This window comes from Clupea harengus, chromosome 20 (genome assembly GCF_900700415.2).
Source record: "Clupea harengus chromosome 20, Ch_v2.0.2, whole genome shotgun sequence".
NCBI classification, from domain to species: Eukaryota; Metazoa; Chordata; class Actinopteri; order Clupeiformes; family Clupeidae; genus Clupea; species Clupea harengus.
In genome coordinates, this window is record NC_045171.1 from 17,875,786 (window position 1) to 17,893,285 (window position 17,500).

Sequence of the window (17,500 nt, forward strand, 5' to 3'; positions counted from 1 at the left end):
ATATGTGACAAAGGTTAATATAATGTAGCCAATATTATTTAGCCTATTCATAGGTTGAGGAAATAATGATTTCCTCAAATCACTAACTGTTACCAGGAGTTCATCCTAGGGTGGGTAGGCTAATTGGATATTAGAGTCAGCAAAAAATTCAACATGCAGAAGTGAGTGAGTGACTTACCCTGCTCAAGGTTGCTAGCACTTAGCATCACGTATCAAACAAACCCAGAGGAGTCTTTGCCCGCTGATGTTCCGATAGATTACCTCCTCCTCGTAGAAGTGGATCGAATTTTCTGATCACCACGACGTGTCTGACCATCAAGATTTTCTGTTCATTACCAGTGAGGACGCTGCGAAGAGACGTGATTGGATAAAGTTGGGGCCATGTTGTCACATGAAAGTTCTATACAGCGACGTCATGGTTGCGTTTTCAAAAGATTTCCTCTCTGGAACCTGTTTTCAAACCTTTTCAGTTTTCACAAAAAATCTGTTTTCACCATGGCCATGTGGAAGGCCCCTTAGACAGGCATGTGTGCATGCTTGCATGGCCGTTTGGCTACACACACACACACACACACACACACACTCACATACTCACAGGCATACTCACTCACAGGCACACATTAATGCATAAACACACACACACACACACAGGCACACACACACTCACAGGCACACATTAATGCATAAACACATACACACACACACACACACACAGGCACACACACGCACACATTAATGCATAAACACGCACACATTTACGTATATATGCACACACACAAACACAACATATAAAGACGCAAATGCACTTACTCTATTTCTGTCTCTTTTTCAATCTCTTGCACACAAACATTCACATTCACACACACATACACAAACATGCACACACACATTCACTCAAGGGGTGTTCTGTTTTTAATCATCCAATGAGTCGAGGTGAATGCTCCCATGCTAAGCGGTGAAATTATTAGTGTAAGCAAGTTTGATTAGTAGATCCCATCGCCCTGCCAACAGCCTTTATTCCAAGTTGCCGGGAGAGGTTTTTTTTAAGTGTGTAGGAGACGGATTTATTCTTAGGTTAATCTGTTCACGATTTCGACCTTATGTTGAATACCTCCCACCCATCAAACGTTCCTTCATTAGTCTCTCGTGTTGCTTTTCCTTCTCAACTCACTTGCCTTTTCTAAGTCTTTTTCACTCCTCCTCTCATCCTCTCTCTCTTTCTGAAAGCTGCTTATACACTCGTCTTTCACCATGTGTAAATCGGGCGTTTTGAGCGAGTGGATGCTTTTGCCTTGTGCCATAGAGGTGCATGATGGGAAAGCACTTGCGCCACGTCTGGTGACAAAATGCAGAACCTTCACGTGTAAAATGATTTACTCAGCTCCATCACTCTCCACCTTAAACATTTATATATTATCAAATATACATTCAAGAAGCACAGATAGGCTGCAGTATATCTCAGTACACATATGCAGTACCATGTATGTATGTGACTGTGATTACCAATGTTAACATTTGATGGTATTTAATTGATTTAGGTATTGTTTTTTTTTTTTACATCTTTAATGTTCTAATAATACAGAACAATATGCATACCAGGAAGATTAATCTGATAATAAACACGTTTTTACCTGAACGGTCCTAGCATTTACAGTTCTCTTTGGAGCTATGTGGTTGAAGAGAGGATATAAATACTATAAATTGTTGTTTAACATCGATAGATAAATTAAAAAACACTTAATTTTAAATGAGAGCTATAATTGCCGCATTAATTATTGACTATGTAGAGTCCTAGTCATGTGCTCAGACACATACTGATCAGAGGATTTGTTCAAAGGTGCCCTGCTGCCCGCTAACCCATCCTTGTTTACTGGTCAATAACCATCACTTATTCATGAAAGACAACCCTAAGCCGGGCTGATGCAAGTCTCGGGCAGCATGGGGATGTGTGTTGATGTTTACAGACTTCCCCTCATCCAGGTGGTCTCCCTGTTCTGACTCAATTAGACACATGATGCTTTCAAGGGGTTGTACATAAGTAATACCTACAAGATACACACACACACACACACACACACACACGCATGCACGCGGGCACGCACACAGCCTAAGACAAAAACTCATAGTTGATCATGATCTTATTGTAATCTAGTTAGGGCATCCAAAGAGAACTACTGGAGTGATGTTGCTTCTTCGTTATGTGAAGGATAATGGCCGCCGAGGTGTCCCGTAATTTGAAATGAATGGACGAGGCAGAAGCAGAGGACTCCACAACCCGAAGCTGAGTGGAGTTTCCTCCACCAAGTATATTAATTACGTATAACAGGACAACTCCAAGGCCGTTATCCCGCTTATACCCCGGTCGTCACACATGTTTTTAAGCCTACATGTATTTAGGCCTGCATGCATAGCCCACAAAGGTAACATTTGGTTCTGGATAACGCTGGACAGTTTGCTTGGTGCGCCTTTAGCTTGCTTTCCAGTAAATCTGTTTCTGATTTCTATGCTTGCTAGCTTGCCAGCTTGCTGGTTCTCCAGATAACATGTAATTTAACCACAGAATTCATCGCGATTATACCACTTGGCAAAATGAAACAATACGTTTATTTTGGTCATTCACACGCAGCTTTTCAATCAACCGTTATTTACTCTCCCCCCCCCCCCACACACACACACACTTTCTCGCATTGTACCTCTTGGTATGAACTGTGCCGTATAAATAAACTTTGATTTGATTTGATTTGACATTCTAGAACCTTGATATAGAACTGTGAGCTGTATCAAAGAGTTTTTTGTGTCTTTAACATGAGCCTGAGCATGCTGGGGAGAGTGTGAAGTTAGACTGGCTAACAGTAAATGAGAGAGACTTGTGTATTCTTCCCCGCAGTCTTTGAAGTCAAAGAACGCATGTGTGTGTTTTTTTGTCCAGTTATTCTCTCCACGCACCTGAATTTGGTCTTTGATGTCAAGATTAGTTTGGTGTATTATTAGCATTTGGCTCCCTCTGTCAGAAGGAGTTATAAACAAGTGTGCGAAACAGTGGTGCAGAGTCTTTGCACTCTACTCCGTGAGTGAGAAATGCCCGGGGGCCCTTATACGCAGTGTCAGGTGCACGGATCGGCCCCGTGAAGCCAAGGTTGCTGAAAGGCCCTGGAGTTGCGTAATGGGAGGACAAAGGGGAGAGCGACGGGTCTTCCGTTTTCTCAGATACCCTGTCTATTAAAGCTGCCCCGCTCCTCAGCTGCTGCCTGTTTCCATGTATCCTGTTTGAAAATGGAGCATTGTAATGCAACGAGGGAGTGGTGAGAAAACACCTGCGTGGCTGCGCCAGCTGTGAGAGCAATGGACATCCCCCTCTGAATACACATGAACACACACACACACACACACACACACACACACACACACACACACACACACACACACAAAGCCATGTACACACATACACAGGCATGCATAAACATCCTAATACATGCACATGCACATATACAAACACACATTCTACGAACACACACACTTTACACATTTGTGCATTCCTTTGTCATTACGCATGTGTTGTTACAGGAAGAGGAAGTGCTTTTGGAAAAGAAAAGAGCACGGTCATTACAAAGGGTGCAATAATATGACATGATGTGAAACTATAGTACGCTTAACTACGCCAATTGCCACCAATACAAGTAATCCACCTCCATCACTGAAACCTCATACATGAAAATAAAGGTCAGTCTTAGTGGCCTTCTATTGCGGCGTGCCAGCATGAAGTCTCAGGTGATCTAGCTGCTTGTTTTTGGGTATGTAGGCTCTCCATGTCCAGTTTAGAGCCAGAAAGTAAGGATGAAAGAAGAAACGAAGAAAGAAAGAAAGAAAAGAAACAGGCTCATACAGTGGGGAGCCTGGGCTAATGGCCAACTGTGTGCGCTGCCTCGTGTACCTGCGGAGATTAGAGTGCGGATTGTTTTCATTTTTCCGGGGCAGCTGTCAGCCTCTCGCTGTGCTGCTGTTGTTGTTAACTCGTTACCTTCTGACCCGCAGGAGCCTCCGCTTACCACTTCATCGGAGGCTAATATCCTGCTGCTGTTGCATAATCCCAGCCTTTCACCATAACGCTAAGTAGCGCTCTGTCTCTCACTGCCAAGCTAATACTCTAGTACACAGACTGCTGGCCCATATCAGACTGCATAGGGATAAAAGAGTGAGGCAAACTCAAGGTCACTACCAGTGCTGTGCCTTAAATAATAGGGATAAAGTATTTGATTGATTTTGATGAGTGACACTCTTCTGTGGGAAGAAGGAAACTGTTAGCAGCTAAATTGTAGTGGGTGGTGATGCTGGTTAGTGTCCATATCCCCCTCTGCATTAAGCCTCCATTTAGGTCAGGTACGAGTTTGTAATCTGTGTGGCAGGTAGGCATTCAAGACATTCACTGAGAGAAAATAAACAGACCTGGAAAAATAGACATGTCATAGTTCTCTCCGACTGTTATGTTTTAGAGAAATTACCCCTTACAGAATCAGAGCTCTTCACTGTCAGTAGAACCTCCTCTTGTGGTTGTAATCTGATAGCAAGCGAGATGATTTGTTTACAGATTGAGCTAAATTCATGTGGAGGTCATCAGATTAGAATACTACACTGCTTTATGCCCAGTATGTCCAAAGGGGGCGTCAGTACAATAGAATACAAAACAAATACAGTTTCTATTTGGACAATATAAATACACTTGCCGGTTTGGATGGAGGAGGACAAATTGGTGTTCTAAGAATCGTTCCTGAGGACAAATCTTGAAATGACATTAACGATAAAGCAATGTGTGGCTCGAACAATAACTTGGAACTATTACAGATGATAAGGCAAAGTAACTACACAAGTCAATCAAAAGAAGTAAAAAATGACTAGACTAGATTGACCTAGATGACGAGGTCTAATTTCTGACTTTACTGTAGCAGTTGTCTCTGCAGCATATTAAAAAAAACAGCATTTGTACCCTTTTATTTGGGTCCTGGGTAGGAAAATGATGTCATGCTGATTAATTAGATGCTACAGTAGGACTGTGTGGAGGCTGCCGCCTGCTGCCTCTCTCTCTCTCTCTCTCTCTCTGCTGGCATCTGTGCCAGTGGCAAGCCCCAGGTGGTGTGGTGGGTTACGGCCGGATGCCTCTTGTCGCTAGCGAACCCTGAAATCTTTCCAGCTCTGGCTCTCTGCTGCCTTCTCCGTCAGCCAGGCCTCCCTAATGGGGGGCTCCGTTTGTGAATAAATAATCACAATTGCATTGCTGGATCTGCTCGGTTTGTGTTTTTTTCCCCTCTTAACTGTGGGTATGTGGCACCAGTGGCTAGTGTTAGCATAACAATGAAGCATTATATTATTTCAAAAAAGCCTCTTTCTCTCTTTCTCTCTCTCTCTCTCTCTCTCTTTCTCTCTCTCTCAATGTGCAGAGGGAGACCGGAGTTTTCTACGCTGGTTTTCCTGGTAGCCCACTTAGATCACACTTTGAAAGTGCCGAGGCAGCCTGGTGTTTCTCTTGATTTGGTTTCTGTCGTTAAAGAGTACCAAGGGATGAATATTATCTAACAGGGGGCTTATTATAGATTTCTGAAGTGATAGGAAGTCACTCTGTTTCATTTCTCTGTGCAGATTAGAATCTCGACTCTAAGATTCCTCAGTGCCCAAGTTGCTATTCTAGGCAAGCCCAGGGAAACCCATTGTGGTTCATATATATAGGATAATATATAGCTGTGTCAGTGTGTCAACATACACTATGCCATCTCAACAAATCTCAAGAGACGGGGTCAAAATGGTTGACCTTTGTGGACACAGCAACCTAAATAGGCACAAGTACCAAAACAGCATCTGAAAGCTATTGGTCATTTGAAAACAATCAGCTGTGGCCACTTGGCACTTCCAGAGGGTAAAGTTAAATCATAGTATTTCTTCCTAACACCTCACTCACAAAGGCGAGGCCACCCACTTCAAATATTTTGACTTTTTGGTGAACAGTGTGAATACATACAAATGGCAGTGCAGTATCTGAAAGCTCTTGGTCTTTCAAAAATAACCAGTCTCTGACTCACACCCTTTGAATGCTTCTAGCGTCAGTGTGTGTGTGTGTGTGTATGTGTGCGTGTGTGTGTGTGGGTGTGTTTGTGTGTGTGTGTGTGTGTGTGTGTGTGTGTGTGTGTGTGCATGTGTTTGTGTGAGTGTGTGTTTACAGGATCTGAATTCATAGGCTGGTTGTTTACTCCCCGAGGGCAGGCACTGGAGTGTCCTTCTGAGTGGCATAGATCTGCCTGTGCGATCCTTGAAAAATGAAGCTAATAAACATCTGGGACAGTCGACAATGGTGACAGCGCTGCGCAGGAAAAGGCCAGTGCGGTATTTTTAGGGCTTCTCAGACCTTCTCGGCGGCTTAGGCAAGGGGCCGAAGCCACTCGACGGGAAACAGGAAGTGAGCATGGACGACGAGAGGACAGGAGGGGGGGGGGGGGGGGGTAGTGTGTACGGGGGGAGGAACAAAAGAAGCAGTCTGTTCAGGAGGGGAAAAGGGTGGAGTGGGCATTCCCTTCCATTACCAGATCATGTGCCACAAATAGAGTAATTTGCTAATGGGGAGCAAAATATGTGTAAGCATCTAGTAGGGAGAGCAAAACAGAGGGAGAGAGAGAGAGAGAAAGAAAGAGGAAAAAATCAGGAGATAATTATTGTTTGGCAAAGTGCTGAACATAGTTAAAAATGTATCTCAGAAGGTCGGTGCAGACATTAAGCTAATTTGTTGTGTAAGACAAGTCCTGGGTTAGAACGTCATATACATGATGAGAGTTCTTTAGTCCCTACCCAATTAAGAAAAGCGAGAAGGACAGGTTTGTTAAAGACGATGGATGGATACTTTATTAATCCCGAGGGAAATTTAGGTCATCCATAGTAGCTTATACACTTACTCACAGACATACATACAGTACATAAGTCACATACACATAGGGGGAACATGTTCACAGGGAGTGGGGGGTTTACAGATACAGGAATGGATCTGACCCTATGGTACATTGTGCATAGATTGGTAAAGTGTTGATGTCCACGAGGAAAGTGTTCTTGTGCTGCAAGTGAGGATAGTGCAAGAGATAGTGTTCATGTGCTTTTGTGGATAGTGGATTGTGTGGATAGTTAATAAGACGTAAAAAAAAGAAAAACAGTATGACTTGGTTCCACATAGTTTTCTACTTGTACCAGGACCTGAGGAGAACCATTTTCAGCTATATCTGGCTGATTTAGGACTTATTTTAGGACATATCTTGGGATGGGATAGAGGGTGGAGAACACAAGGAATTCCCCAAAGCTTCCCCTAACAACAGTGTTTCTCAGACATGTGAGTTAACCGCAGAATGTGAAAACATCCCTACTTTACTGGTGTTGTGTTGTACTTTCTTAACACACTTTATCACTTACTCTTTTGATTACTCAATAGCCCTCCTATATAAAAAAGGAATAATAATGAACAGACATATACAGAGGTATGGATACCACTGTTAACTTGATGTTTCTTTTAAAGGGAGGGAAATACTGGGAAAGGCCAGTCATGCTGTCTATTGATGGATTTGTATCTTGATGTTAACATATTCAAACACATTTTAAGAAACTATTCTGTCTTATATATACAGTGGAGTCTCCGCATTTTGCAGTAGTACCCTCTACTCCTCACTTATGTAAACATGTCCTAGGTTTATTCCTTGCATTTATTTTCCTTAGGTATCCCATAACAGCCTTTGTGTTCTCTACAGTATCTCTCAGCTGAAAAGCTACATTTATTTCTTTAAAAATAAAGAATTTAACTTATCAACACTTTTTAGCTTTAAAAAAAGAAATGGCTATGAAGCTGTCATAAGCTTGACGTTTTTGTTTGGCTACCACATCTCTCCCATCCTCTCTCTTCTTTGCCTTCTTTGTTCACTTTCTCTTTCTCTCTCTCTCTCTCTCTCTGGGGTGTATCTCTGTAGTTTTCAGCCATTTCCATAATCCACATCTCCTAAAAATGGGAGACTTTATTTGTCGGTTTTAGTACACATAAAGTAAACAGTGCACCGGGAGGGGAGGAGACTGTGTTGACTGGGTGGACTGCTAACAACCCCAAAGAAAGAAGGAAGCTGAGAAGCAAACAAAAAAAAAAGAGAGAAAAAAGAGATAGAGCATTGGAGAGAGTCTCAAACACAGGCAGAGAGACATGGAAAAGCGGGAAAGTGAGATGACTGGACAGCGAGACGGTCTCAGATGACCCCTATCACTCCACACCGCTGAGAGTATCGAGACGCTTTGACAAACTCACAGCCTGGATATTCATGACAGGATTAGCATTTGTTTCGGCTCTGTAAATTTAGAATTTCAGATGTGACCTTTGTTGTCTAAATGTCAGAGCCGGAGTGGGCGGGCGGCGGAGCAGGGGGCACGATCCCATAGTTATGTAACTACTCCCTCACCGGTGAGAAATAGAGAGGGAGAGAGAGAAGGAGGAAGAGAGAAGGAGAGAGAGAGAGAGAGAGATAGAGGGAGGAAGAGAGAAAGAGAGAGAGAGAGAGAGAGAGAGAGAGAAGGATGGAGAGATCGATTGACAGACAAGAGAGGTGATGAGATGCAATATGAGCTACCTTGTTTACCTGCAATAAAGTGGATGCCTAGTATTCAAGAGTTTGCTAAGAGTAGTATTATAGTGAACATGGTTGGTCTATATGGCTTATAAAAGCCATTTGGTGAGTGCATAGCAGGGGAAAGGTTACAGTTTCTTTGTGTAATAGGGGAGCTTTTTATTGACTGTATTCTATCAAACTAATGGTCAACATGACCAACAGTGCTTGCTTCCCAGTATAGACCCATTCAGAGACATCATCGGGAAGCACAGTAACTGAGTGTGCTCTCACTTAAGGCCTTGGAGGGCCGTTCTAAGATCTCCTGGACACAGTGTCCCCCTTGAGTCCTGTCGTACACCCTGATTCTCTTAGCAATCCTGAAATAAAGAACATCTTATCTCTTAGCGCTTCTCTCTCCCTCCTCCACTATAAGAACTCAGATTGAACCGGTCCGTCTTGCCACCAAATCTCTGAGGGCTCGGGACGCCAACACCCCAGAGAGTCGGGATGTGAGGTGCGAATGAGCTGTCATCAGCTATTATTCTCCTCTGCGGCTGAACTACTGTCTGGACGGAGCATTCATCTGAGTCATGCTCTCAAAGTGTGAGGGCACCCACAGGCCCCTGGGCTGTTACTCCCAGCAGATCACAGCATAGCGCAGCACAGCATAGCATAGCGCAGCACAGTGCTCCACTTCTGTTTTGTTCCAAGTCTCTCAACAGAGCCCCAATTTCCTGTGGACCCCACCAAAGCCCCAGTGCTCCCCTCGCCTCAGTCTCTTGAGCTCTCTCTGTCTACGACGTGTCCCCTGTGAAATTGCAAGTGCACTGCCGGTACTTTTCCTCGCTTTGGGCTTCCAGACGTCTCACCAGGACTGTTTGCAGGATTTATCCGCTTATTAGGTTTTAAGTCATAAAAGTTGGGTTTTTGCACATAACCTTAAACACAGAAAGATCTAAAAGACAGTCCATCAAATAACCCTGGTCTGTCAGCATAGTGATTTGAACTCTTTTGAAGATTTGGGGATTTTGGACTATTTTGAAGGTCTAACCAATTCCAGGACCCCTCCATTTCATGTCAAGGTCTTGATCAACCAGTGGGGATTTATCTATCAATGATGACAAGGTGGCTGAATGTTACTTGTTACATAATGTTTATGTGGAGGTTGCTATGACTTCTCCCTTGTTTGTTTATGCATGAATGTCATGGGTCATTCATCCAATAGAGGAGTGTCTCTCGCCTCGCCCTTGTTAAAGTCCCGTCTGCCACTCTGAGATGGCGCTGGTGAAGTGCCTCGGGTGTGTTCAATAAGGAAGAATGGGGCATCTGAGGGTGTGGAGGTACACACCCGCAACATTAGGTTTAGTTCAGGCACTGTATACAGAGAGCTACCAGTTCTTTGTTTATGGCGTGCTACTGGAGAGGTCAAGAGTTCAGTTTACTACCTCGCTTGGGGAAATGTTCCCATCAATATGTCAGTTCATAAGAACCCTTTTTCATCATAAATATCACTGTGAAGGCAGTGTGGGTTTCAAACATCATAAATATCACATTTACATCACATCAATGTCAGAGGAAGTCATATTTAACAAATAGTCATGTGTGTGTAGAGCTATTGTTCTCTAATTTACTGTACTCTAACCTACACACAACACTTAATACTCTAATTTACTGTACTCTAACCTACACACAACACTTAATACTCTCATCTACTATACTCTCATTTACTCTAACCTACACACAGCACTGAACATGATTTTGTTATGATTAATGCACTGCTGAGACACATTGCTGGACTAGTGCCACATATGTGACAACGTGATTTTGATGCTGAATGATGCTATGCTGTAACCCCATATGCATTCATTCATAAAGATAATTAATTATGATTGTCATGATAGTGATTAATGACTACTTAATCTGTGTTTAGGCCCTCAGTTTGGCATTTTCAGGTCCTTAAGGAAGAGCTGTTGGAAGTTTTCTTGTGAGAGAGTACTAGTGCGTGTAAAGCATGAAGGGTCACAGGAGGTTCAGGCTCGGGGAGAATGCTGGAAAGAGTCTGTTTATGTGCGCAGCACAGCCTAATTTCCCTTCGGTGCCTCTGTACAGACAAGTGGCAATGCAGGCTCTGGCCACCGAGGCGAAATAAGGGCGTGAAATCGAATGTCAGTTCAATTATCTGAAGCAAGCGGAGGCGGCTACTTCTATTCATCTCGCTGTTAGAGGGGAGAAATTTGACAGAGCGGAGCATCACGGGGGAACTGCTGGTGTCCCCTCTCCTGCATGCATGCCACATTCTCCAGTATTCCTTCCATTATAGGCACTGTCATTTTTGCTAAACTTCACCTGATCTTACATTTAGGCAGATCGTTATCTTTCATTTAATAAATTCAAGCGCATCGGTTATTCATTATTTTCATCTGTTTACCGAATATGAAGTGTCTCGTTAAGAGCGGATCTTTTTTGGCCTAATAACTTGAGAGAATGCTGCATAACTGCCAGAGTTCCCCCATCCTCCGGCAGCCTGGGTCTTAGCAGCTCCTCCTTGAATTAGCATTCAAGCAAGGAGGATCGCCTCGGCTGCTACTCACATCTAGTCGGGTTACTGAGGAGGAGCGTGGCAACAGCTGCCTCTTGTGATTCACTCAGAATAGGTAATATCCGCCCGTGATCAGCGCATCCCGATGGCGTTCTCTTAAAAGGGTCAGAGATAGAGGGAGAGAGAGCGCAAAACGGCGGCGCACAGCACCGGCGGGTGTTGACTCCAGAAGAATAATCGGTTGAGACTGATGATGATGAGGATGATGATGGTGAGGATGCTGCTTCTGTTCGCAAGCTTTTAAATGCGCCACGATAAGACACGATGAGAAAAAAGCGAGTAGGAGGGAGGCGTTTTGTGTTATTTGCGTCTGCTTTTTTCTTCCACCTTTCATAATTGCAAGGGTGGATGCATGGACAATTGCACGGCAGACCTCAGGTTGACAACAGAAAACAGCCTTCCAGTCCATCATCTTGAATATTACATTCTCCTGCAATGCACCATGACCTTGGACGTACAAACGGCGGTGGTCTTTACCGTAATCGTGATTATGGTGCTAGTGAACGTTATTTTAATGTTCTTCTTGGGTACGCGTTAATGGATTGTTTTTTTCGTATGGGCCACCGTTTGCCCACCCGCAAGGGAGCTATTGCGCGTTCATTGACAGAGGGGGACACCCAACGTTTCAACATGGCTTCACAGTAATTTGAATGACGTTGGTATATTACACATTTATTTCTCCCTAACTCGCTTTGTCGTGTCTTGTCTTTGAAAACGTGTATGTGGTCGAAGCTGATGGTGGTCGTAGTTTACTGTCCACGCTTCCCCCCCTCTCCGTATTGTTTGTGAATCGGTGATTTGGTTTCCACCGGCGTGAGCATTCTGCCTCCCCCTCTGTGTCTTTCTCCTCGTCGTGTGATGTGTTTGTGTTTTGTGGGACAGGTTTTGTATATTATTTACAGTGAGCGAATCCCCGCGTTTTCCTTTCACTACGATCACAGTTCTGGTGTTTACTCTAAACCGTAGGCCGCCACTGAAAAACAAATGCAAACGGGTATCTTTCAGATTACGTCCAGTTGTTTATAGATCCACACAATCTGTAGGGATGACAATATGATTAGTGGTTGCAATTTGGTCTCAGAATCAATCCTGTTCTTTTAATCTGTCTAAGGCAATATGGTAGGATGTTCATGCCTATAACAATACACTAAACCCCTCTTCAAAACAGCACCCTCTCCAAAGCAAGGGCATTTACGTCATTGCCCACATGTACAACACAAACATCAGCATTTATTAATATTTCATAAGCATACAAGCAGATTTTCATCTCAATTTGATATGAAATCTAGATTATATAACATAGAAATCTAGATTATACCCCCTTCTTCCCAATGTCAGCATAGCCACCCAAAAAGCAGTTGAAAGGAGAGCTCAATCCAGTGTACAATTAAGGGTCATTTACACAACGCACGCTATGCGAATGAGATTTTGACAGCGTTGTCAGTGCACTCTTGTGTGTGTGTGTTTGTGTGTTTGTGCGTCTTGGATATCTCGTACACAGGTTCAGGGGTGCCTGGTGTTGTAAATCATGAATGTTTAATGTGCACGGTGGTGGTTTTGTCACATGCGGACGCATGTGGTGCCAGATTTTGTTTTTTTTGGAGAGGTCCTGCTTCACAGCACTGACAGTCAGGAGAGAACATCATTCGATGCACTGGGTTCGTTTTTGAAGGAGTGGAGGTGGGAGTTTCATTGGGAATGCACTAAGGGGCTTGCTGTGCCTTCCACATCTCTTCATGCCCCTACTCCCTCTCTCTCTCTCTCTCTCTCTCTCTCTCTCTCTCTCTCTACTCACTCTAATACTGTTTCTTCTCCATCCAGATATTTTGGAAAATTGATTTTTAATGGCTTCTCCAGAAGGGCCTCTGAATAGGTGTCTGTGCAGTGCTTTTACTCTTTCGTAAAAGTGTGTGTGAGCCAAAGCTGCGCGCATGTGTGTGTGTGTGTTTTTTTTTTTTTTTTTTTTTTGTGCCGGTTTGAGGGAGAGCCACTTTGATTGGCCCTTAGACTGGAGACATAAGTGTATTACATAATATTGTTCACCAGACATGGGCTGGAACGCCAGTCAGATTCCGGAATGCTGTGAGGATGCTCCCCTTTGGAATGCCGCTGGTATCAGCTCATCTGCAGATTCATATGCGGCATATTTTTAAACAAACAAAATAAGCCACGTTTTTTTCCCCTTCTGTCGTTGAAGGTTATCTGTCTGTTTTCTTCAAGCTGATCCTGTTTTCTCCTCTGTACCTCTTTTTTTTCTTTCTTTTTTTAAGAATGACATTTTGACCACCTTTCCGATGCATACCCTCTCAGAGCATTTACAGGTTACTACGACAACCATGGTAAGAGCCGTAGCTGAATATATTTTTCTCTTTGGTGAATGTAAGACAAAATGCTGTGTTCATATGTAGCATGGTTTTATGCAGTAGTCTCACGGTTATTCGTATTAGTTGCCTTTTGCTGGTGTTTAAAGTGAGTCATGCGTGATGTCAGATTAACAGGATTTTTTTCTGACAGATGTGTTGGAATGATTTTAATTCTTGTGCTTAAAACATAGGTTGTCAGCTGATTTGAAAGCAGCGTAAAAGACAGACAGAGTGAGAGAGAGATAGAGACAGCGAGAGTGATTGATCTTAATCTCTCCTTCTTCATCTATCCCATTCTTATTTTCTGTCCTATTTGTTCAGTTATAGCACGTCATGCCTGCTCTGTGTGTCTCAAATCCTTTGATGACAGAGAAGCTGAGGCACACACACTGATTATGTAACTAATTATTTATTCTGACATGTTCACTGAAATGTTGGGGATTTATAATGAGAGTCAGCATCAAAGGCTTGAAATATAATGATCATTACAAACTAGTACTTAATGTATCTATGGCCCTTACTTGGGGGAATACTCTCGATTAGTTCTGGAGAGAGATAGAGAGACACACACAGAGAAAGAGAGAGAGAGGAAGAGAGAGAGAGAGAGAGAGAGAGAGAGCTGCCCAAGGACATGCCATTAGTTGAGGTGTGAATGTTTGAGGAGGTAATGGTTTGGAGAGGTGCTTGTCGTCGGAGTGGTCCACCCCGGGTGGGTTTAAAGTGCGAGGCGTTTGCAGTGGGCTGATGAGGATGTTGAAAAGCCATAGACCTGCCCATACAGTTTGGCTGGGAAATGGCAAGTGTAAGCAGTGAGAGCTGAAGGAGGGAGGGGGGGGGGTGAAAACCACCTGCAGCCCCTACTGCTACCTCTGACACGCCAATCACACTTCAGCTGTGGCCGTGGGCATCGCCATGGGGACCAGGGCCTTCCTCAGGGGTCTCTCTCTCTCTCTTTCTCTTTCGTCCTCAAGATGTCTCTATGTATCTCAGTCTCCATGCCTTGCTCTCTTTTTCTTACATGCAGTCTTTCTAAGCCTCTTAGTTTATTTCCATTTTGCCCTTCCTCCCTTCTCTGTATGCAGATCTCCTTTTTCTCTTTTTTCTCTTCCCCCACTCTTTCTTTTCCTCTCTGTCATTCTCTCCTTTCCCCTCTCTCTCTCTCTCTCTCTCTCTCTCCTGCTCCCTCTCCCTCTCCCCCCCAGCCCCCACTCCTCCCCCGTCTCATGTTGATGCTCTCAGACATAGGTCAGTTATAATTACTTCCATTCCCTGTGAAGCCTGCTCTTCCAGTCTCCCCTGAGTTGTGCTTCGGCTCTGTCAGCAGGTAGTTCAGCGGATCCGATGTGGGTCCCCTGCACCTCGTGTTTGTTTGCAATCTCCGTCTCGTGGATATTTGTTTTATCTCTCCGTCAGCCAATCGTGTTTTAGCCAAAGCAAGCCAATACTATCTCCAGTTTCCTAGAGGCAGCACAGATAATCTACACTACTTTACAGTAATTATCTGAGCATTAAGTAGGACAGGCCTCAGCACTGTTCACTGTTCATGTGTAGGCCATCCCCCCAGGCACCTGCTTGGGTGTTGTTGATTTATCTAGTCTGGTAGATCTATTGTCCTCCTGGTTCTCTCTTCAGAACCGTGCCCTGACTTCATGAGACGCCCATGCTCCAAAGGCCTGTTCATTACACGCAGTTCTTGATCAAGAAAACAGGCACCATCTGAGGCAAAAACGTGGCATGTAAATGAGACCAGAATGCACAGATTGAGAGAGCTGTCTTGGGAGTCTTATCTGCCTGACTAGGATCAACCATGAGAGGTTCTTTTTTATTGCGCTGACAGAGAGAGAAAGAGAGACGGGGGGCTGGGTGCAACAAGAGGCAGAAAAGGAGACATTTTCATGTCTGTTCTTGACAAGCCTTGTCACCTTTTTTTTCTTCACAAAAAGGTACTTTGTGTTAGGAATATCAAAATTTCCCTCCTAGAACCGTCAAGGTTAACAGTGGCTGCCTCAAGGTGAATTAGAAAAGCGGGCGAGTGGTAGTTGTGCGAAGCAAGAAGTGTGACAGTCAGAATGAGATGAAGCCAGAAGCTTTGCTCTAATGAGAATGGCCTTTAGTCCACCGACTCTTGCGCAGGAATACAAATGACGGCGCTAGTGCAGCATGCTAGTTACAAGCCTCCCTGCTTAGTACCTGTGACATGTTTAGAGTGATTACCTTAATCAAGTGCCTCAAAATGGTGACACCCCCCTCCCCCCCTTACCCTCTCCTCCCGCTCAGTTTCTCCCATGCCTGTCATTCTTTTTGGAAGATGAGCTGGGCTTAAGGTGAAAATAAATGATAAACACACAATGATCCGTGAACGGCTAATTTTGTGTGCCATTTCATATTCACTCTCATGTTGAGTCACATGTCTTGTGACAAGTGGTTGCTAATTAGGGCTGCAGCACAGTCTTGTGTTATGTAGTGTGGGTATCTTAAGGAGAGCTCTCTGCACAGAAGAACATCTTGTGGATTTAGGGTTACTGTGTAGCCCTGAGCTAAAGGCTAATTTCTGCAAAGTCTTTCCAAATAAGTTCTCTACAATTTGCGCTATGAACGCTATGTCTCAATATATTTATATATCAATCTTTCCTTTTATTTCCTCCTTTACCTCCTACATCTGAAGGATAATATAAAGCCAGTCTCTGGCTGTGTACTTTAACGTGCGCCTGTGATCTTTTAATTTGATATTCTTTGAATTTCTTTGCCTCGTGTCTGGCATGTTGTATTGGCCGTCGCGTGCTGCTGAAACTGCCTCTGCGGTCTTTGCATGTCCAAACATCCACAGTATGGTGCTCTTTGTTTGACAAGTCATCGATGTGTGTGCAGGTATGTTCATTAAGATTCAGTGGGTGCAAACGCAACATTGGTTTTTCCCTCTTGTCCATATCCCCTTTGTCTCTTGGCCTGTGTGTGTGTGTGTGTGTGTGTGTGTGTGCTCACTGAAACGCCAGCGACAGACGGTCAGACCAAGACCACCCTAAATGGATTAAAGTATGAGATTTGTAGGGGCTGAGTTGGGACACACAGGGCCACTTTGTTTTCTCCTGTTTGTTTATTTGTTTACTTTACTCCTCTCTCCATCTGTCCAGTTGATCAGCGGAGGTTCAATCGTCAGCGCAGAGGCAGTATGGGACCATGTGACCATGGCGGATCGGGAGTTGGCTTTTAAGGCAGGGGACGTCATCAAAGTCCTGGATGCCTCCAACAAGGACTGGTGGTGGGGCCAAATCGACGACGAGGAGGGCTGGTTCCCTGCCAGCTTTGTGAGGGTAAGTGCAAGACCTCGGCCAGACTCTGGATTGATCCATATTGTGTCTCTTTCTCTCTTTCTCTCTATTTCTCTTTCCCTCTCTCTCGCTCACTCTCTTCCTCTCCAAGTGTAACTGATAGATCCTCGATGCCATTGATCTCTCTCACCCTACACCCCATAGTTTCATTGTCATGTCGCAGTAAGGTTGCTCAACATTGACGTCGAAGAGTGGCTCATTTTTTCCCTCCTTTTTTTTTTCTTTAAAAAAAAAGAATAACTTTGAGTCCCTTCAAGTTAAAATAGCAGTGTATGCTGTTCCCTGTGTAACTTCCAGAACAAGTGTAGTGTTAACTTAGCGAAGTGAAGTGTCTGTCATTGTCATCTCACCTCCTCATCGCCATCACCTGAAGACATGGGAGATTGTGATCCAAAAAAAGGTGTATCTCTGTCATTTTTCTCCCCAAAGGTCGAACCCCACCCTCCTCAACCCCAAACAAAACAGGTTTTCTATATCAACCCTATAGCAACTCCAAGGTTCCAAAGCACAACTGCAAAGGTGCGTTCCCAAAGATCACGAATCCATCCAGTGACGCCGAGTCTGTCAAAGCTGCTGTCTCAAACCCCATCTCTCTATACC

At 44.0% G+C, this 17,500-nt stretch overlaps 1 protein-coding gene across 7 annotated transcripts in view; it reads left to right on the forward strand.

The window, feature by feature from the left end:
* arhgef9b (Cdc42 guanine nucleotide exchange factor (GEF) 9b) overlaps positions 1-17,500 on the forward strand; it is a 43,482-nt gene that overhangs the window by 13,358 nt on the left and 12,624 nt on the right. For 5 of the 7 annotated variants that reach the window (XR_004165957.2, XM_031586959.2, XM_031586960.2 and 2 more), the window contains 2 exons: positions 16,703-16,882; positions 17,330-17,419. Coding sequence is in view for 6 of the 7 variants with exons in the window: in XM_031586959.2 (XP_031442819.1) it covers positions 16,703-16,882; positions 17,330-17,419 (270 nt within the window). In the remaining variant the exon portion in view is untranslated. Of the gene's footprint in view, positions 1-11,461; positions 11,868-16,702; positions 16,883-17,329; positions 17,420-17,500 lie in introns of those variants that run through there. The other 2 variants (XM_012834392.3, XM_031586958.2) reach the window with 2 other exon arrangements.